General features: G+C 43.1%; 1 protein-coding gene across 1 annotated transcript; it reads left to right on the forward strand.

The window, feature by feature from the left end:
* Positions 1-1,590: 1,590 nt before the first annotated feature.
* CD8A (CD8a molecule) lies at positions 1,591-20,870 on the forward strand. The gene is made up of 6 exons (XM_043987194.1): positions 1,591-1,780; positions 2,027-2,392; positions 4,022-4,141; positions 5,473-5,580; positions 6,865-6,895; positions 20,706-20,870. Exons 1-6 carry the CDS (start codon positions 1,726-1,728, stop codon positions 20,755-20,757), a joined length of 732 nt encoding a protein of 243 aa, XP_043843129.1. The 5' UTR covers positions 1,591-1,725; the 3' UTR covers positions 20,758-20,870.
* The last annotated feature ends 5,568 nt before the right edge of the window (positions 20,871-26,438 follow it).

A 26,438-nucleotide genomic window follows, 5' to 3' on the forward strand; every position in this document is an offset into this window, starting at 1 on the left:
GCACCCTCTCTCAGTCACTCAAGCCCTTATAGTGTCCCTGAGAAGATTCATAGAAAGTATGATCATTCCATCCCTATCCCTCTTTTGTAGAAAGGAACACATAAAGATCTAAACCCTAAACTAGGAGTGAAACCTGAAACTCTGATCCATTGCACATAGTAGGTACTTTAGAAATACTAGTGGAATTTCATCTCACTTCTCAGACAATATGGTGCAGTAGAAAGACTAGATTGGAAATCAGAGGATCTGACCCTTACAAGCTCTATGAGCAAATCACTTAACCCCTGGGTCACTGTTCCTCCCCTTTAAAATGAGGGGGCAGATGGGGTAGCTAGGTGGTGCAGTGGATAAAGCACTGGCCCTGGATTCAGGAGTACCTGAGTTCAAATCCAGCCTCAGACACTTGACACTTACTAGCTGTGTGACCCTGGGCAAGTCATTTAACCCTCATTACCCTGCAAAAAAACCCAACAATAACAACAACAAAAAATGAGGGGGGGGTGGATAAAAAATTTAAAAAAAAATTTTTTTTAATGGGGCAGCACTGGCTCTGGATTCAGAAGGACCTGAGTTCAAATCCGGCCTCAGACACTTGACACTTAGTAGCTGTGTGACCCTGGATAAGTCACTTAACCCCAATTGCCTCACCCAAAATAAAATAAAATAAAATTAGGGGAGTTGGACTAGGCCTTTGAGGCTCCTCTTCCATCTCTAAATCTGTGATCTCATGGGCCCCCTGGGCAGCCCGGTAAAGCCCATGGAGCCCTTCTCATAATTAGGTTTGTTGCTGCTTTGATAACTGACAGAAATGCTAAGTTTCAGTTCCAGATTAGTGAAAATTGAGAAGTTACTTTTCCCCCACCCAAAATCATAGGTGAACTGAAATCTACCCATGGACCCCAAGTTAAGAATTGCTGCTCCAGGGGCAGCTAGGTGGCTCAGTAGATAGAGCACCGGCCCTGGATTCAGGAGGATCTGTGTTCAAATCCAGCCTCAGACACTTGACACTTCCTAGCTGTGTGACTCTGGGCAAGTCACTTAACCCCAATAGCCTCACCAAAAAAAAAAAAAAAAAAAGATTCGCGGCTCCAATCGAATGCTACCATCATATACTTTGATCTCTTTTTCTTGTCCTGCCCTTCTTCCGCTAGAAGATTTTGTAAGGAGGTCCCTGCAGACAAGGACTGGGCCTCTGCTCTTGACCCACCCCAGCCTACCCTGCAGGATACCATGCTTTACGCATAGTCGACTTTTAATAAAGGTCGGTTAGATTGTATTGAATCACCTCTCCTCTCCTTTCTCTCAGTCGAACCCGCTAACAAATTAAGGCTGGGTCGCTCTAAGCCCTTTCCCCACATCCATCACAAGCCACCCATTTGTCCTTTTTCCCGCTGGCCGTGATGTCCTAAATTCCTAGCTGGAACCAGTAGATGATTGGGAAGGATTCTCACAGCTCAGCTCTATCCACAGTTTTCTCCCTCGCTTCTCCACTACTAGGAGGTGGGAGGTGGCCAGCCTCAGGGAGGGTGATTTTTTTTCTTTTTCTGTGGGGTATCCAAGTGACATCACATCCTCCGGTCTCCACGGAGCAAGATAGAGAAGCTTCACCACCCTTCACCTAGCCGGGGGGCCCCCTCCTCTTACCTGGAGCTGCCAGCTTTCCGGCTCCAGTGTGACTGCTCCGCCTGCCCTCTGGCCCGGCGGGAAGTAGCAAGGGAGCAAGGGATGGGCTCCCCGTCTGCTGTACGATCCCTGCTCCTGCCGCTGGTCCTGCTGCTCCGTGAGTAACCACAATGAGCCCGGGATTTGTGACCCGAACCAGGGGCCACAGCAGAGCGCAGGGCGATCCGGCTAATGCCGGATGGAGGAAAGGTGGGGAGGGGAGGGGAAGGAGGGATTCCAGGTTCGCGGAGCGCCGAGGGCACAGGCTCCGCTGGGGACACTGGGCACTGAGGTGGGAACACCCGGGCCGCGCATCACGCGACTCTAGCTCTTCTGTCCGCGTGTCTTGCTCTCTCCTTCCCAGAGCCCGTGGCGTGCCAGGCACAGGGGAAATTCCGGATGGTCCCCACCGAGAAGCGGGACGCCCAGCTGGGTCAGAGGATACAGCTGTCGTGCGAGACGCTGGCCATTGCGGAGACAGGATGCTCGTGGCTGCGCCTGCCCCCCGGGGCCCGGGTGCCTACCTTTCTGCTCTTCATCTCGGGCACCAGCACGACCGTGAGGATGGGAGACAACGTGGACAAGAGGCTCCAGGGAGGGAAGAAGTCGAGTTCAATCTACACCCTGACCCTGACTAGCTTCAGAGAAGAGGACGAGGGCTTCTACTACTGTGTGCTGGTCCGCAACGGCTTGATGCACTTCAGCCACTTCGTGCCCGTCTTCCTGCCAGGTCAGAGCCTGCTCAACCCTGCTAGGGGCCCGGGAGCTGTCCCTACCTCTCCCCGGGTTATGGGCACGGATGGAGGGAAGCCGGGAGCTGTCCCGGGCACAGCTGGACTCCGAGAGTGCCAGGATGCGGGGACCCCTCCCCGTCAGGGTTCCCTTTTCCACAGAGTCAGAATTCCAGTGGGGAATCCTGCCCGCCCCCAGGAAACCAGAGAACTAGAGGAGAGTCTTGGGGGCTGGGTGACTACAAGCATCTTGGTCAGCGAGGGCTGACGGAGATCAAAAGAGAAGTTACTCACCCTCTCTGGGGTAATTCTTTCTGACCTGTAAAATGAGGGCGTCTAAGGTTCTTTCTGCTCGTACATTAGGAGCCTTTAGTACATGCAAAGGGTTTTGCAAACCTTGGAACCCTAAATGAATGGGCACTATTATTACTGGCGATCATCATTAGTCCAACCTCCCTCAGTATCACAGGATCTCCTGATCCCCCTCCCCATACACACACAGCATTAGATTGAAGCGGACCCAGATCGACCCCATCCACCCACTACACAAAAAGTTATATAATAGCCCCAATAACGCTCTAAGGGCCATTTAGATGGCCCTTTAAAGTTTGGAGCTGGTACCCTCCCAAAATGAAAAGAAAGCATATCCGGTGGAGCCCCCCACCCCACCCCCGTCACAGACTAAATGGAGGACCAGGCCAGGAGCAGCTGAGGATGGGGGAGCATGGGTTGGGTTATAATCAGCATCACAGCAGCTGAAGTTCCCAATTGATGAGCTCTCATTCATCTGAGCATTTTAAAGTTCTGAAAGCGCGGTTCCTGTATTCCTTCATGTGAGCTTCGCCTTAACCATCTGAAGTTAAGTACTGCAGGTGTCATTGTCTCCATTTTAAAGATAAGGAAACTGAGCTCCCAGAGGTAACTCCCCCCCCCCAACCAAGGTCACAAAAGTTAGCTAGGGAAGTTTTTGACTCCAAGCCCCAAAGTGGTTGGTTTCCCCCCATTTTCCCCACCCTCAAAGACTGCTTCAGAGAGGGAGGCTGAGACCCAGAGAGGTCCAACAGCTTGCTCAGAGAAGAATCCAGATTAGAACCCAAGGCTACTGACCCAAAATCTATCCAAGGATAGAGCATGCTATTCTGTCCATGGGTCTTTAAACACAGAAAAACAAATATATGGATGTGCCACTCCTAGACGAAAGACCAAAAAAAATCGACTTCTGTATCTGTAGAAACATAGGTGCCCTGCTCCATCTCTAAATAGTGTCAACCTGTCAACTGAATTCTGCAAGAATTGATTCTGTTTCTTCTCCTGTTGAATGAATAGTGCTGAGTGCATGGCTGCAGGCCACGTTTGTGTTTCCTCTGGTCCCAGCTTGGGGAGAGTATTGGGGAGCCTAGAGGAAGCCCTGAGCAGGACTTGGGACTGTTTGACTCTGGAAGCATAATAGATAACCACTGCCCAGTATCTCTGCATTCAACTGTGAGCAGCAGGGAGACTATTCCTTGTCTGGGGAGAAAGAGCAGGGAGAGAATGATTCATTACTTTTAAAGGATGAGGAAATATGAAGAGGTAAGGAGCTATATAGACCAACTCAGTTGACTCTTCTCCCTTCTGTCTTTGTCCAGTAAAGGCCACCACCACCTCTGCTCCCAAGCCCACGACCACCACTCTGGCGACCACCACCAACTCTTCTATCCAGAATTCAGCTGGTTCTGGCAAATGCAAACCCTTCATTAAATCCAAAGGTGAGGAAATGACTCCTACCCTTCCTCTCCCCCAGCTTCTTAGTTAAGGGGTTTCAGCCCAACCCTGACATCTCTCATTGCAATTGGAGGGTAATTCTGTTAGAGTGCTACAGTGGGAATTCCTGGACCAGAAACTTGGGCTCCATCCCCCACATATACCCCCCCCACCTCTACATGTTCCCTCTTGCCTGTCTCCTCTCCCCATTCTCAGAACCTTCAGTGCTATCAGAGCCAAAGGGCATTCCCAAATGGAGTGCATCAAGATTTCAACAAATGTTTTATTAAGTTCTTACTATGTGCAAAGTCCCATGTTGGGCAGTACAAGTTCAAACATTGGATACCACACAACCCCAGCTCTCAAGAAGCTCATAATCTATTTGGGGGTGAGGGGAGTGAGATTAGCACAAGGGTCAAGTACAAGCAGGGGGCTCTGCAGAATCGAATGGATGGGCTATATAAATCACCACGCGGTGTGGAGGGTAGGGAGAGGCAGGTAGGAATGGCTTCTTGGAGGAGGTTGCTTCTGAGTTGGCCTAGAAGGAAGAGAGACATTTCAACCCATGTAGATTGGAAATGTAAGGGCTTCCATTTCATCCATAGAAGAGCTGACCTGCAAAGTCCCAGAAAGGAGAGAGCACAGCATGGGGAGCGGAGGGTGAGGAATCTAGTTTGGCTGGAGTCTACTAGAGTGTGAGATAAAGCTGAACAGATCATTTGGAGTCAGGGTGTGGAAGGCCTTGAATGTCAAGACCAGGAGTTCATTCTTTATTGTGTAGACATTGGAGGGTCAACAGAATAAAGATTAAAAAGATCACACTGGGATGTGAGAAGTGTGTCCTGATCCCTTCCACCGCTACTGAGGAACAGGGTTCCTTTAGAAGGATTTATTGGTCCTTTTATAAATTCTGGTGAGAAGGGCATCTTTGGTCCGATAAGATGTGATGACAGACTCAATTGAAAGGATTCCCAAGGGGGCAGCTAGGTGGCGCAGTCGATAAAGCACTGGCCCTGGATTCAGGAGTACCTGGGTTCAAATCCAGCCTCAGACACTTGACACTTACTAGCTGTGTGACCCTGGGCAAGTCACTTAACTTCCATTGCCCTGCAAAAAAAAAAAAAAGAAAAGAAAGGATTCCCAGAGAGCCAGGCAGTCTGAGGACTGACCCTGTGTCCCATCGGACCGAGAGGGAATTCCTGATTGGTCTCCTGCATTTTATCTTCATTCTGGTGATGCTCTCCAAAATCCTTTGCTGACACCAGCTTTCTGGCACCGTTAGGAAGTCAGAGCTCCAATGTGCCTTACTGAGTTTCCCTCTGTTTTGTATGTACAGAAAAGAAAGGATTGGATTTCTCCTGTGACCTGTACATCTGGATGCCACTGACCGGTGTCTGTGTCGTCTTGCTCCTGGCCCTGATCACTACCATTATCATCTGCCAGAGTAAGAGGCAATCCTTTCCACACCCACCTATCTACCCCAAGGCTGCATTCTCCCCTCCCAGAGTGACTGCCTGTTCTCTCAGATTCCAGAAGGGGAGATAACGCTCCCTGACTCCATCCCCCAAACAGTTCATTTTGGTCCATAATGCTCCCCACTGCCTAGTAGAGTCTAAAGCATCTTCCCCAATGTTAAGCAGCTAACGGGAGCTAAGACCTAACCCCAAGTCTTCTGATCCCCAAATCAGTGCTTTTTCCATCACAGCCCGTTGCCTAGAGCTCAGCCATGTAACATTAAAGGCATAAAGCGCCAAGAGTGGCATTGGAGGGAAGGTTTTATTTGGCCTCAGAGCCTTCCTGAACCCCTCAAAATCCTCCAGTTCAGAGATGACCTATCCAAGTAGAGCCTGTGTTGGCCACAGTCAATCAATCAATCAATCAAGCATCTAATATATTAACACAGACTGAGAGCTGGCCTTGTAGCCAGGAATGCGTGGGCTCAAATTCTGCCTCTGGCCCTTTCCTGGCCAAATTGCTTAAACTCTTGGTGCCCCAGGCAACTCTCTGAGACTAAACTTCAGAGACGCGGTGACCTGCACTGGTAGGGTGATTTTCCTGACCCGGGAGTTTCCTGTATGAGTAATATTATAGATCCAGTCCCTTTCCTTTTGTACCAGGTCCCCAAGGATCCAGAAACAAAAATCTCTGCCCTCAAGGGGCACTGGGGCGGGGGGGGGGGGGAGATATAATATGTTCACAGAATAAATGCAAAAAACTTGGGGTGGGATCAGGCCCTAACAACCGGAGGAATCAGGAAAAGCCACTGGAAGATGGCCCCTGAGCAGAACCTTAAAGGGCATGAAAGATTCCAAGAGTCAAGGATGAGAGGAAAGGCTATCCCAGGGATGGGGTCAGCCTATGCAAAGGTAAGGAGTCAGGAGATTGAGCGTCCTGGAGCTGAATGAGCAACTGGACTAATTTGGCTGGAGTGTGGAGTGGGTGAGAGGGAGTAATGTGAGATCAGCCTGGAAAGACAGGCATACAGCCAAGAGACTCTATGCTGTCCTGTTCTTGCTAAAGGACACAAGTGTAATGGAAGGAAACTTTCAGGTGAGGAGGGAGGTAGATGGTTAACAAGGATTAAAATACCTACAATGTACCAGGCATTGTGCTAAACTCTGCACATACAAAGAAAGCCAAAACACATTCCCTGGTCTTAACTAGTCTAAAAGATAGATGTCTATTTCTTAGCTGTTGTTTTTTAATTCTCTGATTTTTTTGTTTAAAGGGTCACGAAGACGAGTCTGCCGGTGTCCAAGGTAAGTCCCCTATAGTTCATCTGGGTGAGATTGCTGTAACTAGCCTCATTGATAATTATTCAGTAAATGTTTGATCGAGGCAGTGTGGTGTGCTGGACTTGGAATCAGGAAGTCTGGGGTTCAAATCCTCCCCGGACACAATCACAGATCCTTCAATTATTTAATAAACACTAAATGCAACATGTGCGAAAGGTCCCAGCCTCAGAAACCAGAGGTTCTGGGGATGGCAGGAAACTTTTTTTTTTTTTTGGTGAAGCAATTGGGGTTAAGTGACTTGCCCAGGGTCACAAAGCTAGTAAGTGTTAAGTGTCTGAGGCTAGATTTGAACTCAAGTACTCCTGACTCCAGGGCCAGTGCTCTATCCACTGTGCCACCTAGCTGCCCCAGGCAGGAAACTTTTAAGGACTAGTGATGCCCAATCTTGGAAACAGAACTGGATAGGAAATGAAGATCCTGGGGAGGGAAGAATGAATGGGATAGCTGCCTTTGTCCTGACCTAGCCTCCATAATTCAGAAATTTTCACATGTTTGTGTATGTGTTCCTCAAGGTAGCCCCATTAAGTCATAGATCGATCAACCGCTGGATGGGACCTCAGAGACCATCTAGCCTAACCCTCTTTGTTACAGAAAAGGAAATGGAGGCCTAGGGAAGTGAGAGGACTTGTCCAAGGTCACCCAGGTAATAAGCATCAGAGTCAGGATTTGAACCCAGACCCCTCCCACTCTAGGATCACTACAACTTCCATTGTGCTGTCGCAGAGTTACATAAGGAAGAGCAATCAGTTTCCCTGGATTCCTAGATTTTCTGCTCTAACAACCTACTTGAGCAGTAAAAATGCCTGTGAGCTGGGATTTTAAACATTTTATTGTTATCTTTTGATTTTTATATCATCTTATAGCCCTCCGCTCTCTTTCCCCCAGCAAACCATCCTTGGTCACAAAGAATTAAAAAAAAAAAAAGACAGAGAGGAAAACATAGTTCAACAAGCCAAGCTATGAATCAATAGTCTGACAGGATCAAGGGGACAATGAGCATTTATTAAGCACTTGCTGTGTCCCAGACACCTTGGGAATACAAAATACAAACATGAATCAGTCCTTATTGTGGGAGACAACATGTACATATCTAAGTACATACAAATAAGTACAGGATAGTGGTAGGGAGAGGAGAATAGCATCTGGAAGTAATAGGAGCAGACTCATATTTGTTTTGTTGAAACAGCGTCAAACACCTGACTTGTCTGATTTGTTTTTCCACTTAAAGGACTTTTACGGCCAAAATGCCTAAAGTGGTGCCTGGTTTGGGGTGGGGTGGGGTCTCTAAAAATTGTGATCTTGAAAATACATCCCAAGGAAATAAAGCAGTAAAGATATCATCTAGGGAGTCCAGAAAAACAACAACAAAAACAAGAAAAACCCCACTACCACCTTCTACCTGAATTGTCTGGTGGTTTCAGGAGTAAAAGAAAAGTTATTTCCGCTGCAACAGATTTAAGCACCTAATGTATGTGAGACACTGCAATTTTAGCTTAAAATATATAGATAATGATCTCCGTCCATTCTGCATCTCCTTTCTGGGGCTTGTAATTGATACACCCTTGCCAGGCCCTCAAGGGGTTGGAGGACTGCCAACTGATAAAGAAACCAGTGGGCCAGTTGAGCCTGTGGGTATTTTAGGGCATGTGAGAGATTGGAAACTTTTGCTTTCCTCCATTTTTAACCCATTGGTAGGTGGCAAAAATGTAGAGCAGGCACGAGAAGTAGCTTGGTGTAGCGGATAGGGTTCTGGACTGGGAGTCAGGAAGATGTGGGTTCAAATCCCCTCTCAGACACTTACCAGATATACGATCCCACATCTCTAGGCCTTCCTTCATTTCCACATTTATAAAATGAGGGAAATTGACTGGGCGGCCTCTCCTAACTCTAATGGCAGCTAGGGATCTCGGGACTTGGAGTCATGATATACCTGAGTTCAAATCCAGCTTTGGATACCTACTAGCTGTGTGATGCTGAGCAAGTCTGCCTGCCTTAGTTTTTTCAAGTCTATGGGAATTGTTAAGAGCATCATATGAGAAAATATCTGTAAAGCACTTTGCAAACCTTAAAGGGCTATATAAATAAATTCTAGCTATTACTAAACATGTGATCTTTTCAAAAGAAGAGGGGCCCATTATGTTTACTCTTTCTCTTCCCTCCGTGAAGTAAGTACACACAGAGCTGTCGTTCCCTTCATTTCCAAGGAAGATTGATCAGTGAATTGTTAATTTAGTAGTAATTATTAAGATGAAATCAATACCTTTAATTTCAGTGCTGATACCCTATTTGACCTCATTAGATTCATGGGCACTCTACCTTCCATTATTAATCAATGTCTTCACTGAGGTTCACTTTACAGAGGGGGAAACTGAGGCCCAGGGAAGTAAAGTGGGACCTTGAGCAGGTCACATTGGGTGGGATAAAGGGCCAGAGGTGGGATTTGAACCCTGGGTTCTTTGACTGCAAAAAGACAGATTGCTCTTTCCAATGAACCACACTGCTAAGGGCTTTCCTGTCTGAAAAGATGGCTCAACCAAACAGCAAGGATCCCCAGGCTTTACACAAGAAAGTGAAGCCGGCCACATTGGTGTCTTAACTTCTGAGCCCCTCCTCCAAGGAGAAGAAGCTACAAAGAACTTTGGGGGTTTGGGTGGAGGGGAGGAGGTAGGTAGGCTCTTATGATTGGCTGGAGGAGAGGAAGAGGACTGAGAATGAGGTCAACTGATTTCTACTCTACTCTATGCTGCCACCCCCACCCCCACTCCCTGGACATTGTGGCTATGAAACAAAAGGTTCTTTCCAGAGTTTACCTTTCACAAATCATGAGCCAGGGCCTATTTCCCCTTTTCCTAAGTTCTGGGCAAAAGGATCGTGACAAGGACAGGAAAGAGCGAACATATGGTCTAAGATTGTGAAACTGACTTGACATTTAAAATGGCTGATACAGATAGAGGGTGCTTTAAGATTTTGGGAAGCATTTTATACACATTACCCAATTTAATCCTTACCACAACCTGTGATGTGGATTCTGTTATTCTACTCATTTTACAGATGAGGAAATTGAGGTCCAGAGATATAAGTGACTTGTCTAGTGTCCCATAGCTGGTAGTAATGAAAGATTCAAACCCAAGTCATCCTGCCTTGGAATCATATCTAAAAAATAACAACTAAAAGTAAGAGGCTGGAACAAAATTACATGTGATGAACTTAAAACACAAACAAACAGGATGTCCAATTATGCTATCAGACAAAGTAAAAAGAAAAATACATATTACCAAGAAAGGGAGCCTGGTGCAGTCAAAAGAGACCCAGTCTTGAAGTGAAGAAGAGCTCCCTTCAAGTCCTTTCTCTGATGCATACCTGTTCCTAGGTAAGTCACTTAACTGTATCCTTAGTGTTCTAGGCAATTCTCTCAAGTTACAAGTTGAAGAGAAGATGCCAGCCTGTCTCAATAGATGGAATTTCCTCACTAAGAAGCTTCCTATACCATGAAATCATGGACCCAGTCCCTATCCATATGCTATTATCAGAAGAAATAAACTACATTACACTTAAATGAATCGGGGTGGCTAGGTGGCGCAGTGGATAAAGCACCGGCCCTGGATTCAGGAGTACCTGAGTTCAAATCCGGCCTCAGACACTTGACACTTACTAGCTGTGTGACCCTGGACAAGTCACTTAACCCCCATTGCCCTGCAAAAAACAAAAACAAAAACAAACAAACAAAAAAGAACACTTAAATGAATCATAGATAAAGAAACAATATCAATACTAAACACATAAGCACCAAACGATATAGCTTTACATTCATGAAGAAAAAGTTAACTGAATTGCAAAAAGACATAGATAGTAACACAACAATCACAGGAAATAGTAATGTTCTTCTCTCAGATCTCAATGAATCCGACAGAATAAGAAAGAAAAAGGAAACTAAAAGACTGAAGAAAAACTTTATGTCGTTTTCCAAGTGGGAACATTAAAAAAAAATATATATATATATATATATATATATTTCTCAGCACTGCATGGCACTTAAAAAAAAACAACTCTAGGTCATGCACTATGGCATAAGAGAGGCTAAAACAAAACTATAATTACATATAAAAGCAGAAATATGAAACATATCCTTTACAAAGAATATCACAATAAAAATAATAATCATGTAGCAGACACAAGCAAAACTAATAAAACAACTCATAGAAACAATTAGTAATAACATGAAAGAGAATTACAAAAATGAGACAATATATCAAAATTTCTGGGATGCAGCTAAATCTGACCTTACAGTAAAAGTTACATCTCTGAAAACACACATTAACAAAATAGAAAAGGAAGGGGTTATTGAACAAAAGATGTAATGTTCAAATGAGAAAAGAGATTTAAAAAAATTAACACAGAGGAAAAGTTTAATATTAGAAGAAAATGAGACAAAATGGAAATCAAAAAGACTATGGAATGTACAAAACTAAAGGCTCCTTCTTTAAAAAAGACTAACAAATTGATCAAACTTTAGCTAACCAGTTTAAAAGACAGGGAGGAAAATTAAATTATGAAAATTTAAAATGAACTAAGAAAAATCACAATAAATAGAAGAAATGAGTATTATGAGAACCAATTATATACAATTTAATTCCAGAAATACTGAGGATCTAAAAGAAATAAAGGATTACCCATAAAATATATAAATTAGTAGAACCTGAAAAGTAGATCTTAATACAACCTCAAAAACAAATAGTGGGACTGACTATGATGAAAAAACACCCTGGTCAGGCAGATTTACAGATTAATTCTATCAGATGTTTTAAAAGCTGTTAAAACCTCTCCTACATAAATGATATCCTAAAAAATTGAGAAAGGAAACACTCTACAAACTCCTTTTATGAGGTAAATATGGTTCTAACATGTAAACTAGGGAAGGACAATTCTAGCAAAAAAAACCCACAAAACTACAGCAATAGATCTAAAAAATGATTAATGACGATGGTTAGAATTATACCAGCGATGCAATAACAGGATAACATTAGGAAATGATTAACATTATCCTATTAAAAAGAAAACCACAAGATCATATATGCTTTGACAAAGCATAGGCATAGAGAGAGGGGATAATTTCTTTTCCTTTCTTTTTTTTTTAAGTGAGGCAATTGGGGTTAAGTGACTTGCCCAGGGTCACACAGCTAGCGTTAAGTGTCTGAGGTCGGATTTGAACTCAGATATTCCTGACTCCAGGGCCGGTGCTCTATCCACTGTGCCACCTAGATGCCCCGATAATTTCTTAATATAAGAAGGATATAGCTAAATCCAAAAGCTAGCATTAGGTGCGATAGAGAAACACTATTAATTAATACACAAGAACTTATTAAGTACTTACTAAAGGTTGGGCACTGTGTTAAATGACATAAAGAAAGTCAAAGACAAGTCTTTGTTCTCAAGAACATTACATTCTAATAGGAAGACAAATTGTTTATAATTAGGTATTATGCAAAATACGTAAAGAGCAGATGGAAAACATCTTTAGAAGTCTCTAGAAGTTGGGGGGGGGCTAGTAAATATCTCCTTTACGGGGCAGCTAGGTGACACAGTGGATAAAGCACCAGCCCTGGATTCAGGAGCACCTGAGTTCAAATCCTGCCTTAGACACTTGACACAAGCTGTGTGACCCTGGGCAAGTCACTTAACCCCCATTGCCCTGCCCCCCCCACAAAAAAAGAGTGTAAAGAGATCCAAAGAACAAAAACAGTTTGAGAACTACTGCCTTTCATTTTATTTCTTCCATTAAGGTTTCATAGTTTTCTTTGAGTTAACTTTGTATCCAGAGTTAGATTAATCTTCCTCTGTTTCAAATTCATGTTGTTAACTGAGTAGAATTTGTCTTTCTTCATATTTTCTACCTATGTGACAGCTGTATATAGGTATGCAATTTGGGAGGCTAGAGGCAGATTTAGATGGCCACTTTGCTCAACTTAGTTCTAGTCATTTTGAAGAGAATTTTAAAAATGATTTCTTTTTGTATTCCCAGAGATTAGCACAGTGTCTGGCAGATAGTAATCACTTACAAAATGCTTGATGAGTGATTAAATATTAAGTAACAGAATTATACTAGAATGGGGTCATTATGGCTTTGCCCTGGGAGTTTAGGAATTTAGAGTATACTGACATCCCTAGATAAAAATTTAAAATTTTAACTATTTTAGTTTTTAAAAAATGGAAATATCAGGCCTCTTCCTCTCCCCTCCTTATTTGGTCACACTCCGAGTGAAGTGAAGACCCCCTCCCCAGCCTTCCTAGTTTCTCTTCCCATCCCTTTGGTCTTTTAAAGTGGATTTGAAGGTATGTTTCATGAGTGTTCACAGATTGCTTACCAAGGTTTCAAAATTTGCTAGTTAGAGCTCTGTGTCGTGCTGTGTTCTATCTGTTAAGATTTCGTTTTAGATTTTTTTTTCATCTGAGTTCTTAAGTGAGATCAGTCAAAAATTTTCTTTTTTGGGGTTGTCTTTGGCGGGTTTTTGGAAAAAAGCCACATATGGTTTTTTGTGGTTTTGTTTTTGTTTTGGGGGGGGGTTTGCAGGACGATGAGGGTTAAGTGACTTGCCCAGGGTCACACAGCTACTAAATGTCAAGTGTCTGAGGTCGAATTTGAACTCAAATCCTCCTGAATCCAGAGCTGGTGCTTTATCCACTGTGCCACCTAACTGCCCCTTGCCACGTATGTTTTGAAGCCATTCCCATGGCTGGCATTTATGTGTAGCCCTAGAAGGTTTACAAAGTGAGCCTAGAAAGGCTAATTTAATCCTCACAACCCCTTAAGGAAGATGCTATCATTATCCTCATTTTACAAGTGAAGAAAATCAAGACTTGGACATTTAGTGACTTGCCCAGGGCAGCAAGGCTAGTAAAAGTCTCAACATTTAAGTATCTTCCAGACTCCAGGTCCAACTCTCTACCACTGACTAACGTGGCTATTCTTTGAAGTTGTAGGAAAATTCTCTAGCAAGAAAATCTCATCTCATCTAAATCAAGTACCGTTTTTTTTCTTCCAATTTTCTTTTCCAGCATTCTTTGATAACTTTCCTTATTTTTTCATGCTACTGAGGTAGTCATAGTCTCTATTTCTTGCTTCTGTTCAGGACATTTGTGCGTTTAGATATCACATTTATGTGTGATATTTATTTCCTAAAACATGATAAATATTCTCTAATTTTTTTTAACCTTTCTTTTGTGTTAGTTGGTATGGGATCACTATAGCATAACGGAAAAAAAAAAAAAAAAGATGGTTGACTTGCTCGGAGTCCAAATGGCCTTAATTCATATCCCATTTCTGACAAAAGTTTTATATCTGAAGGCAAAGCTCTTCAGCCCTCAGTCTCCTCATCCACAAAATAGAGATTATAACACCTCCTTCAATGAAGTGAGGCTTTAATAAGATAATATATATAGGGGCGGCTAGGTGGCGCAGTGGATAAAGCACCGGCCCTGGATTCAGGAGTACCTGAGTTCAAATCCGGCCTCAGACACTTACTAGCTGTGTGACCCTGGGCAAGTCACTTAACCCCCATTGCCCCGCAAAAAAAAAAAAAAAAAAAAAAAACAAGATAATATATATAAAGTACTTTGCATTTCTTAAAGTGTTAGATAAATGTATTATTTTCTTTCTCATTTCTCATTTTATTCATTTGCTTTTCTTCCTTTCTTTTGATTGTTTGGCTAATGTTTTCATCAATTCTGCTCATTTCTTCAAAACAAGATCTAGTTTTGTTTTTCAATGGTGGGTTGATACTTGAAATCTCCTTTTCTTACTTTGTGTAGGCCTGAGCTCATGATAGGTTTGAGTTTGGGCTCTGTCCCTTCTTGGCCTTGTGACTGTGTCTCAGTTTCTTCAGCTATAAAATGGAGATAAAAATACCTTCGCAACAAAGGTTATTGGGAGAAAAGCATTTTGTAAAGCATAAAGTGCTCTAGAAATATGAAATATGATCTGTTCTCTTTCTGAGTTCTCCAGGGAGAGAATTCATTATTTCGTTCTCTTTCTTCCTAATGTAGGCACTGGTGGATATACCTTCCTCTTTAGGTCCTACTTTGTCTATATCATTTATGTTTTGATATATCGTATTTATATTTCAGGTGAGGGATGGGGTAGCTAGGTGGTACAGTGGATAGAATGTTAGGCCTGGAGTCAGGAAGAACTGAGTTCAAATCTGGCCTCAGACACTAGCTATGTGATCCTCGGGAAGTCACTTAATGCTTTTTGCTTCAGTTTCCTCATCTGAAAGAGAGCGAAATAATGAATTCTATACCTGAAGAACTCAGAAAGAGAACAGATCATGATTCATATTTCTAGAGCACTTTATGCTTTACAAAATGCTTTTCTCCCAATAACCTTTGTTGGGAAGGTATTATTATCTCCATTTTATAGCTGAAATGAACCCAACAAAGAAACAGCAAACTTCTCTAGCATCTTTGCCAAGAAAACCCAAAATGGGGTCACAAAGAGCCAGAAGTGACTGAACAACAACATTTCTTGTATTTTTATTGGTTTTAAAATATTGTGTGTTATATTATAGATTTTCTCAGATTCTTCTGTTATCTCAACAATCTGGTTGCCTTTTAAAAAAAATCTCCATGAGGTCAGGAAGTTTTAAATTATGTATCTATTTTCTAATTTTGTTATATTGAGGTCTGAGAATATGGTATATAAAACCTCTGCCTTTTTGTGTCACTAAGTATGACTGTGTATATGCCAGTATATAATCAATTTCTGTGATTGGTCCACATAGATTTTTTTTTTTTTGCGGGGCAATGGGGGTTAAGTGACTTGCCCAGGGTCACACAGCTAGTAAGTGTCAAGTGTCTGAGGCCGGATTTGAACTCAGGTCCTCCTGAATCCAGGGCCGGTACTTTATCCACTGCGCCACCTAGCTGCCCCTGTCCACATAGATTTAGAAAGAAAATATTTCTCCTTACATAGGTTAATTTTACTGTACTTAATGAAGCCTTCAAACCCTCTCCTTCCTTTTCCAATCCTTTGTCTGCTTGCTTTGTCACATTCTGAGAGGAAAGCGGTGAGATCTCTGATTACAATTATGCTTTTGTCTACTTCTCCTTACAATTCTATTCATTTTTCAATTCTGAATTTTGTTATGTTGCTTGAGACATTTGGTACTATCAGGACTCCATGCTGTAGCACTTTTTTTTCCACTCTTTAGTTACCTATAAAATTAACTGAATGCTATACTATTATAGGAGACCAGTTTCTAATTTATTTCTCATTTAGGTCTTAATTATTTCAATTCACTTGAGCAGGAGGGTCTTCCCCTCCCAGACTGAGTATCTTGTGAAGACAAACTAGGTCATCTCTTGCCTCAGTTCTTCCCTTTAATTACCGAATGACTGTTGCCTCTGACAAACCGAGATCCAGCAAAGACCTTAGTTTAAAAAGACCGAGGTCCCTCCACTCCATCAGAGGTGATCTCCAGTCATCCTCACTTATGTCTTGCCAGTGGACTCTGGTGACTCTGGAGGAGAGAGTGAGGCTGATGACTTTGCACCTCCCTGCCTCACTTAAGTCCAATTCACTTGCAAGTCAAGACATCACCTGCTTGATGCCATTGGTCCCCTTCAAGAATGACGGATGAACAGCAGAACTGGGTGGTTTGAGGGGTTTCTCTTGGGTTCTTCTCATTGCCTTCTCAACATGTTGGGCAGGAAATTTTTTTTTTCCAGTGATGTTAGGCAGATAGAAGTACTCTCCCTTATTGTGAGTATCCACCCCGCCATCTTCCTTCCCCATTGCTCCCTGCTAGTTGTTCTCATGTTCTTTCTTGCCGTGCAGTTATAAGATGGCTCCCAACAGTTCTTGGGCCAATTGATCTCTAGGCTGAGACAATTTGAAGCTGTTCCTGCCACACAACTCAGACCACAGGAAGGGCAAAGTTCTATTTGTAGTATCATATGGTCATGGGATGATAGAATTAGCCAACACCTTGGAGATCCTCAAGACTAATCTATTTTCTTTGTGGATGAAGAAGTTGAGGCTCAGAGAGGGGAATTTAGCTTGCCCAAAGTCACATTGAGTTAGTGGCCAACCACAATTTGTTCACACGCACACACGCACACACAAAGAATTTATTGGATGTGCTGAAAATTTGGGGCCCGTGTATTTTGTTGTAGTGGCCCATACGTGGGTAGATGGGGGTAGGGATGAGTCTTTTCTCTACAGAATGAGAACTGGGTTTCTTTTCCTCTGGTCACACACTTACTTTGTGTCTCGACACTGGTTCCTCCAATGTCAGAGGCCAGATGGGAGTTTCGTTTTTAGAAAAACAGTTTCCAGGCTCGAGCATCCGCCTGCCTGACTCGAGACAGTAAATGCTCAGGGTGGGTTTGCTTTAACCCAATGGCCCCTCTTCTCATCCCCTCCCCCAAACCCAACTCATCCCCTTCCTCCCATCTGATCTGTGCTGGCTTCCTGTATAAGGCCTGTTTTAATGGGGTATTGTTTTTGTTTTTTAACCAAGTCTGGGGTATGGGGCAAACCGGGCATAATTCAGTCTCCCCAGGCATCTGCCCTGCTATTCCCTCAACTTGGCACTTTGTCTTCTGAATGAAAAAAGACCCTAAAAGGAGTTCTTGAGGTAACATTGGGGTCCCCTGTTATTCACTTCCTTGTTTTCCCTTTATCTCTACATTTTTACTGTTTCTCCTTTTCATTATCATTTTCTCTTGCTTCTCTTTTTGCCCTTTTCATTTTTGCTTCTCTCTTGCCTGGTAGGCCGTAGGTCTTGTAGAGGGGGCAAAAATGGGATGGGGGAAATATACCTACTCCTTACCCCACTTTGAATAATCAGGACCCACCCAAGGCAAAACCACAAAACCATGGAATGGATGAAATTGCGTCTGGTGTCTCCGCATCCTCCTCTTTTTGTATTCCCCACTCTATCCTGCCTCTACCTCCCCCACAAACCTCCCAGTCTCTCTTTGATAAACTACTATCAGTGCACCCAGGCCTGTCCTCTTTGACTTCTACACCACACTCCGTACCTGTCTGTCTGCCTTTCCATCAACCTAACCCATCTTTTGTCCTGTGGCCTGAAATGAGGAAATACTTGTGGATTTCCAAGGTGATAATGGGTCCAGCCGGTAGTATGTTGGACTTTTTTTTTTTTTAAACATATAAGGTATTTTATTTTTTCCGTTACATGTAAAGATAGTTCTCAACTTTTGTTTATACGAGCTTTACAATTTCAGATTTTTCTCCCTCCCTCCCTCCCCTCCCTCCTCCCTCCCCTAGACAGCAGGTAATCTGATATAGGTTATATCTACATATCTATATACATAGATATATCTATATCTATACACACACATATATATATACACATAATAACATTAATCCTATTTCTGCATTAGTCCTGTTATAAGAGAAAAAAAATCAGAGCAATGATGAAAAACCTCAAAATAGAAAAAAAAAAAACAACAGCACCAAAAACCAAAGAAATAGTATGGTTCATTCAGCCTCTATACTCCACAGTTGTTTTTTTTTTCCCTTGGATTTGGAGATCCTCTTCTATCATGAGTTCCCTGGAACTCTTCTATACCATTGCATTGGTGAGAAGAATATAGTCCATCACAGTAGATCAACACTCAATGTTGACGATTAGTATGTTGGACTTTGAGGCAGGAAGATCTGGGTTCGAATCCTGTCTATGATACTTGATCCCTGTGTGACCCTAGACAAGTTTCTTAGCAGGTTTGGTTTCCTCATTTGTACTGGATTAGTTGGCTTTAGGTCCTTGCCAGCTCTAAATCTATGATCTTATGATCTGGAGCTGACAAAATATACCGATGTATTAAAGGGCGTGAATAGGAACTCCTCCCAGGTAACATGCATTTTAACAGTGACCTTAACACCAGGTACTTGTGTGGTAGAAAGAACACAGGATTTGGGGTCGGGAGACCTAGTCCAGAATCCTAGTTCTTCCATTCATAACCTATGCAGACTGACCTCTGCTACTTACCACCTGTGTGACCCCCATTCAAGTCCCTTCTCATCCCTGGGCCTCAGTTTTTCTCATCTGTAAAATGAGAGGGTTGGACTTATTGTCCTCCAAAGTCTCTTCCAGATCCAGAGCTAGGATTTCCTGGACCTCAGAGTCAGAAGGCTCTGGAGAAGGAGAGGCTGCCTCTCAGCACAGCCTCTCTCTACCTACCAGTGAAGACAGCCTGAGCATCCTCCCTCTTACGACTCGCCCACCTTAGTGCTTCCTCTCTATGCGACAATGAGCAGAAGCTTGAGGTTGGAGGTGGAAAGTCAATATAACCCCCCTTAAAGACTTTGTGGTCAATATGCTTGAACGAGGGGGTGTGGCCTGGTACGTGATGGGGAGCCAAAACCTCGCTGGCCCAGTGCTTTATGGTAGAGTTTGATTATCTAACGAGCCAGCCACTGACACAAGGGGACGCACATTAGATGCAAGCTACATCTGAATCTCAACTTTGTCCCTTCCCAACGTGGATGACCCCAGTGGGCAATCCACTTGCTTCACCTTTGTGACACTCCGTTTCCTCATATGCAAAATACAGGGAGAAGGAGGGGGGAGGACAAATCAGATACCACCTATCTCCATCTTCACAGATTGTGAAAATGTGTAAAATGAGATAGAAATGTTAAGTGTTATTTTTATTTATTCTAAACTTGAATGAATTAATTACAAAGCATTTTGGTGCTGTGTGCCAGGCATGGGCATGATGCAGGGGGTAAGGTACAAATACAGCCCTCAAGAAGCTTATATTCTAATAAGGGAAACACCATACATAGGAGAGTGGTAACCAGGGAAGGGTACTTTGGTCCAGAAAGTTACAAGGAACTTAGTAACCACCAGGGAAGACATTCAGATGAACAAAAATGATAATAAGAAAATTGTCACATAGAAGACTAAATGCCACTACTCATGGTTTTCTTTGTTTAACTATATATGTCACCATAATAGCCCGTGTTCATGCCCCTTCTCTCAACTCATTTTCTGCCATGTGTTTTTAGGGATTTTGTCTCTATAATTTTGTTTAAAATATTGTTTATCAGTTTTTGCATTGTTCTGATTGATTCTGATTTCTTACATCTGCATCAGAAAGGCAGTTTGAAATTGGAGGACCTGAGTTCAAATCCTGCCTCTATTACTTGCTGATACCTATGTGCCCTTGGGCAAGTCATGTTATTTCTCTGGGCCTCAGTTTCCCATTTGGGAAATGAAGGGGTTAGACCAGATGGCTGCTAAGGTCCCTTGTGCTTCTAAAGCCACAGTCCTAGCATCCCTTCAATAAAGTCTTTCCATATAACTTTGTATTCTTCATAGCTGTTACTTCTTTGGCAGCTAGGTGGGGCATAGTGCCTAGCACTCTCGGCCCACAGTCAGGAGTACCAGAGTTCAAATCCAGTCTCAGACACTTCCTAACAGTGTGACCCAGGGCAAGTCATTTCACCTTCCCTCCCAAAATGGTTGTGATGCTCAAATGAGATATTTGTAAAGTGGATTGTGAACCCTAAAGTGATCCATAAATGCTATTATTATTATTCAGTTATTCCTCAATCTGGACACATGACTCTTATAAAATATAATGCTCTAACTTGGTATGAATGGGTCTTCTTTTAAATCTCCTTTGGGGATAGAACTAATTAATTAGCAGGATTATTGGCCCAAAGGCCAATAGCTCTTGCTGTCAATTACCAGATTGAATGTGAAATATTATTAATGATAATTGTCTCTTCCCTCCCACTCTGTAGGCCTCTGATCAGACCAGGAGGAAAGTCTGGCCCACAAGAGAGATATGTTTAACCCAGCTAATGGACAGGCAGCAGCAATAACCATGATGGTGACTACTACAAGACTGTTAACTGAGATATTTCACTGTATAAATTAACCTTTTCCCCCTTCTATTTCTTCATTCTTTCCTCTTTATTTGGGGGTGGGGGTAGGTGGAGGGGGGGAATAGGTGTGTCTGGGGGGGGTGTGATCATTTTCTCTGTTTATTTTGAAAATTGCAAAAACAATGAACTTTGTTTCCGGAGCTACAGTCAGGATGGTGCCCATCCTGGACCTGGGAAGGAGGCTTAGAGATGGACTCATCCTGGGGCATCTAGGTGGTGCAGTGGATAAAGCACCGGCCCTGGATTCAGGAGGACCTGAGTTCAAATATGGCCTCAGACACTTGACACTTATTAGCTGTGTGACCTTGGGCAAGTCACTTAATCCTCATTGCTCCACAAAAAAAATAAATAAAATAAAAATAAAAAAAGATGGACTCACCCCAAGATGTGCTGGAGCCAGCACACAACAGTTCTTGGGAGACCAGTTGTAAAATTCTCAGTGGGAGTATTTATATATTTGGAAACCAGATTTAAAAACATATACAACATATACTACAAATAGTGTCTTGATTTATTGTTTTGCTGACTTTCCAGTCTTAAGAAAGTGATAGAGAAAATGTTAGTAATGCAAATTAAACTAAAAAGTGTGTTATGTGGTACATGTATGGGTTTGTTTCCAAAAAGCTGGTTGTTAAACATTTACTATCACACCACTGGTCTAGTCCAGTGCATTTATTTTACAGATGAGGAAAAGTGAGCACCTGAGACACAAAGTGACTTACCAAGGGTCATACAACAACTCAGTGGTGGCCAAGCTGGAATTGAAGAACAGGGGTCCCAGCTCTCAGGCTCACCTTGCAAAAGTCTGGTTTTTTTACACAGGCTACATACAGAATGGGTTGAACTAAACCAGAAACCATAAGTAATGGATATGGGGATGGAGTGTCTGCTACCAAGAAAAGGGAGCAATAACAAACAGCAGAGAAATTAGATCATACTGTGCCCTCTAATACGGCAGAGACGGGATGGGCACTAGTTGTGTGACCCTGATCCAGTCACTTAACGTCTCTAATCTGCAAAATGAAAATAATTACAGGTGTAATTACCCCTACCTCAGAGGGCTTTTGTGAAGCTCAAATAAGAGAATGCACACAAAGCATTTTGTAAACCCTAAAGTAAGATGTCAGCTGATTTTACATACATCCCCTATTATAATGAGGGTTTGGGGGAGATCTATGAACCTTGGGCATGGCTTGAAGAGCCCTTAACTTGCCAGGGAAGTCCAAGAAAGAAGGAAAAATCCTTTCTGCAGAGATTTTCTTGCAGTTTAGCACTGGAAGGGGAGCCAAGAAATCACCAAGGCCAACCCTTAAAATAGGGACACTGAGGCCCAGAGAGTAGAAGGGATTTACCCAAGGTCCCACAGGGAGTTAAGTGGAGCCCAGGCCACTTGACTCCTAGTCTGGGCCTCTTTCCATTGCATCATCCCACACCCCTGTTCAATGAAGCAATTAAGGGAGCCTTTTCTGAAGCTATGCCTTGGAAGCTTAGAATGGTCAACCTGCTCCTGGGGTAATCAGTCTTTTAAAAACTAATGGTTAGGGCAGCTAGGTGGCGCAGTGGATAGAGCACCAACCCTGGATTCAGGAGGACCTGAGTTCAAATCCAACCTTAGACACTTGACACTTACTGGCTGTGTGACCCTGGGCAAGTCACTTAACCCCAATTGCCTCACCAAAAAAAAAAAAAAAAAAAAAAGCAAAAACTGATGGTTGTTTTTATATGAAGTTATTGGGGATTATTTATATCATAACCCTCCCCCTTTTATGTACCAAACAGGGGCCAGGAGAGTCAACAACCATTGGCATTATGGGTCAGGAACTGCGCTAAGTACAGAGAGGTGAGGAAAGAGAACATTCTAGGCTTGGGGGACGGTTGGTGCAGAGTCCTGGAGGGTTGATGGAGCTCTGTGTACAAGGAACACAGGCCAGTGTCACTGGAGCGTAGAATGACTGCAGGGAGGGAAGTGAGGTGTAAGAAGGCCAGGGAGGTGGGAAAGGGCCAAGTCAGGAAGGGTTTAAAAAGCCAAACAAAATCTTATATAAACAAATGTCGAAAACTATTTCTACATGTAACTGGAAAATAATAAAATACTTTTATTAAAGAAATTAAAATAAAATAAAAAGCCAAACAGAGGATCTCCTATTTGATCCTGGAGGCCACAGGGAAACACTGGAGTGGATTGAATAGGGAGGTGACTTGGTCAGACCTGTGCTCAAAGCCTAAAAACGTCTTTATTTGAGAAGGGGATTCTTTATGGGAATCAGATCTTTTATTTCAACTGGACAATAAAGAAAAAACCCATGGGTCTGAATGCTGGGCTTGGAATGTGAGATGCAAGAGGTCCTCATCTCAGAGAAACCTCCAAGAGAAAGAGAGATTTTTCTAGAGAGATAGTGTACAAAGCAGTGACACGATTATCAAATGTTTAGGAGCTTGATCAATGTAGAAGATGTAACTCTACAGTATCTCTCTGACAACCATCTCCATCCCTCCACTCATACAGCCTAGAGAAAACAGCTCAGCTAGTGACTGCAATGCAGGACTTAAGAGTTAGGGAGATCTAGCAAGGCAAACACAACCTTAGACACCTACTAGGTCATGTAACTCTATTTGCCTCAGTTTCCTCATCTGTAAAGTGAAAGGAAAAGGAAATGGCAAACCCCTCCAATACCCTTGCCAAAAGAAACCCAACTGGGGTCACAAAGTCCGACGTGACTGAAATGACTGAACAATAAAATGGGATTAATAATAGCTTTCTCCCAAGATGGTGCAGAGGACAGAGAAGGAAGCAGTTTTTCCCCCCAAGAGGGAAGCCAAGTCTAAAGCCTTGAAGGCCAAGGAGGCAGTATTGAAGGGTGTCCATAGCCACAAAAAGATCTGAACATTCCCCACCTTCTGGCAACTCAAGACTCTAAGACTCTGAAGGCAGCCCAAGTACCCTTGGAAAAGTGCCCCGAGAAGAAACAAGCTTGATCACTATGCCAACATTAAGTTTCTCTTGACCATTGGGTCTACTATGAAAAAGATAGAGGACAACACCCTTATCTTCACTGTGAATGTCAAGACCAACAAACATCAGATCAAGCAAGTCATAAAGAAGCTTTATGACATCGATGTGGCCTGATGGAGAGAAGCCCTGTGTCTGACTGGCTCCAGACTATGATGCTTTGGACATTGCCAACAAAATTGGAATCCTCTAAACTGTGTCTAGCATCCTACTCCACCATAATAAAAAAAATTTCCAGTAAAGTAATAATAATAAAATAATTTTAAAAAATAATAATGGGGCAGCTAGGTGGCACAGTAGATAGAGCACCAGCCCTGGATTCAAGAGGGCCTGAGTTCAAATCTGGCCTCAGACACTTGACACTTACTAGCTGTGTGACCCTGGGCAAGTCACTTAACCCCCATTGCCTTATCCAAAAAAATAAAATAAAATAATAATAATAGCACTTACCTTACCCAGTTGCTGTGATGATCAAAGATTTTAGTAAAGTACTTAGCACAATGCCTGGTACATAGCCGGCCCCTAAGAAAGGCTTGTTTCTTTCCTTCCTTCCTCTACCCCAGTTCAGGTGTCCTTATCACCTCCTATTTGGGATCCCTGCTTCTAATCTCTCTCCTCCAAAGATACCAAATTGGTTCGACCATCCAACCACATCTTCCCCCTACTCAAGAAGGATCAGCAGTGGGCAGCAGGTGGCGCAAGCGGATAGAACACCAGCCTTGGAGTAGGGAGGACCTCAAATCCGGCTTCAGACACTAGCTGCATGACCCTGGGCAAATCACTTAATCCCTACCACCACCACCACCACCACCACCACCACTCCCCAACACATATACACACACACAAAGAAGCATTAGCAGGCTCCTTCTTACCTCTACGATTAAATACAAAGCCCTCCACTTGACAACGAAAGCCTTCTACAGTCTGGTTCCCAACTACCTTTCCAGGTTTATTTCATATGCTACTCCATGAAGCCCATCAAGGGAGTCGCCTTTTACAACTCTGGTGCCCTCTCCATTCGCCACCCCTGCCCACAGGGATTGAATGCAGGGCTTTCATAGCATAAAGAACATTTCTGTAAACTAGATCCTATTTTAAAGATGATATAGGGCCCCATGCTACTTATTTTCTGTCTCCTACACTCTTTCTGCCTACAGTATGGATTAAAAGGGGGTCAGGAGCCCAATCCTACTTTAGACTGTTTAAAGGAGGCTGGTACTTGGTATTTTCACCTACTGAAATCCCAATCATCCTTCAAGTTATATTTCAAAGCCCATCTCTTCATGAAGCCTTCCCAGATTTACACACACACATACACACACACCCCGATCTCTCCCACCTCCAGTCCCTCATAGTACTTTGCAGCTATCCTGTGCACTTAACCTATGCTATGTGGTACTTAGCTACTTGTGTCCCTGCCTCATCTCCCATCCTAGGCTGTAAACTCAGAGGGCTAGGAGCCTGTTTTCTTAATATCATATCTAGAGCTGGAAGGGGCATCAGAAGCTATCTCTTCCAACACCGTTGTCTTAAAGATGAGGCCACTGACCCCCAGGGAAATGATCTGCTCATGGTCATGCAGAGACTAAGTCACAGCCAGGTCCTCTGATACCAGTTGGCCTCAGCTGGGGACCCACACAGGGGATCAAACCCAGCTTAGGGCAACAGATAAATCACCATACTCTGGTACTAGGTTGAAAGTGCTGAATACAGTGGGAAGGAAGTTCACCACCCAGGAACTTGAGAAGGGACTGAGTGACCAGAAAAAAAGCAAGGAAATTTTTTTTGAGGTGAAACAGATGTTTTAAGAACAATTTGGCAGCTGTGTGAAGGGATGACTATATAGGAGGAAAAAACTGGAATCACAAAGACCTATAAGGCAGCTATTGTAATAGCACAAGGTAGCAGGCATGCAGGTCTGAATTAGAATAGCAATCATATGAGTGGAGTTCCTAAACTAATCTCACCTTATGCACCGGTTTTGTCCATGTCCTCTTATAAATTCCAACAAACTCCAGAAATCTCTTTAAAAATGAAACACTTTGTAGCTTCGAAAAACAAAATCATTGTCATTTTTTAATGCCTTTTGTCTAACTACCCAGCATGATCTTCCCCTGTAATAAGGAAGTATTCTTCCTTGGTGCATTGTCCATTCACCATTTAGATAAGCAAAATCAGTCAACACATGGATTGGCTCCAAGAGATAACATCAGTTTTCTGTGCCCTCCCTCACTGTAAGTCATGACATCACCCCAATGTCATGGTCCTCTTCAAGAAGGAAGGACAACAGTGTCCTGTAGTCTAATATGACCTAATGGCCCAAAGGACAGAGACAGCTTAACCAAGAGTTGCCATTAGTCCCTACATTGGTCAGAGTTCTGATGTCTGTCCAAGTTTCTTTAAACAGTTGTAGTCGATATGTCAATTTTCTCTTGGTTCTGTTCAATTCACACTGGCTCATCATACAAGTCCTTTCAAGTTTCCTTGATTTCTTTTCACTTTAGCTTCCTTTATTAGAAACCTTAAACATAAACATTTTAACATACAAAGATAGGATTGGACACTAAGCTGTTAACTTG

The sequence above is a fragment of the Dromiciops gliroides genome, chromosome 2 (genome assembly GCF_019393635.1).
Source record: "Dromiciops gliroides isolate mDroGli1 chromosome 2, mDroGli1.pri, whole genome shotgun sequence".
Taxonomy (NCBI): domain Eukaryota; kingdom Metazoa; phylum Chordata; class Mammalia; order Microbiotheria; family Microbiotheriidae; genus Dromiciops; species Dromiciops gliroides.

What these genes read in the sequence shown, in the direction of transcription:
- CD8A (XM_043987194.1), top strand. Translation starts at nt 1,726, where the DNA reads ATGGGCTCCCCGTCTGCTGTACGATCCCTGCTCCTGCCGCTGGTCCTG. An exon ending in GCCGCTGGTCCTGCTGCTCC is followed by an intron (nt 1,781 to 2,026) that starts GTGAGTAACCAC and finishes TCTCCTTCCCAG; the next exon opens with AGCCCGTGGCGTGCCAGGCA. An exon ending in TACCATTATCATCTGCCAGA is followed by an intron (nt 5,581 to 6,864) that starts GTAAGAGGCAAT and finishes TTTTGTTTAAAG; the next exon opens with GGTCACGAAGACGAGTCTGC.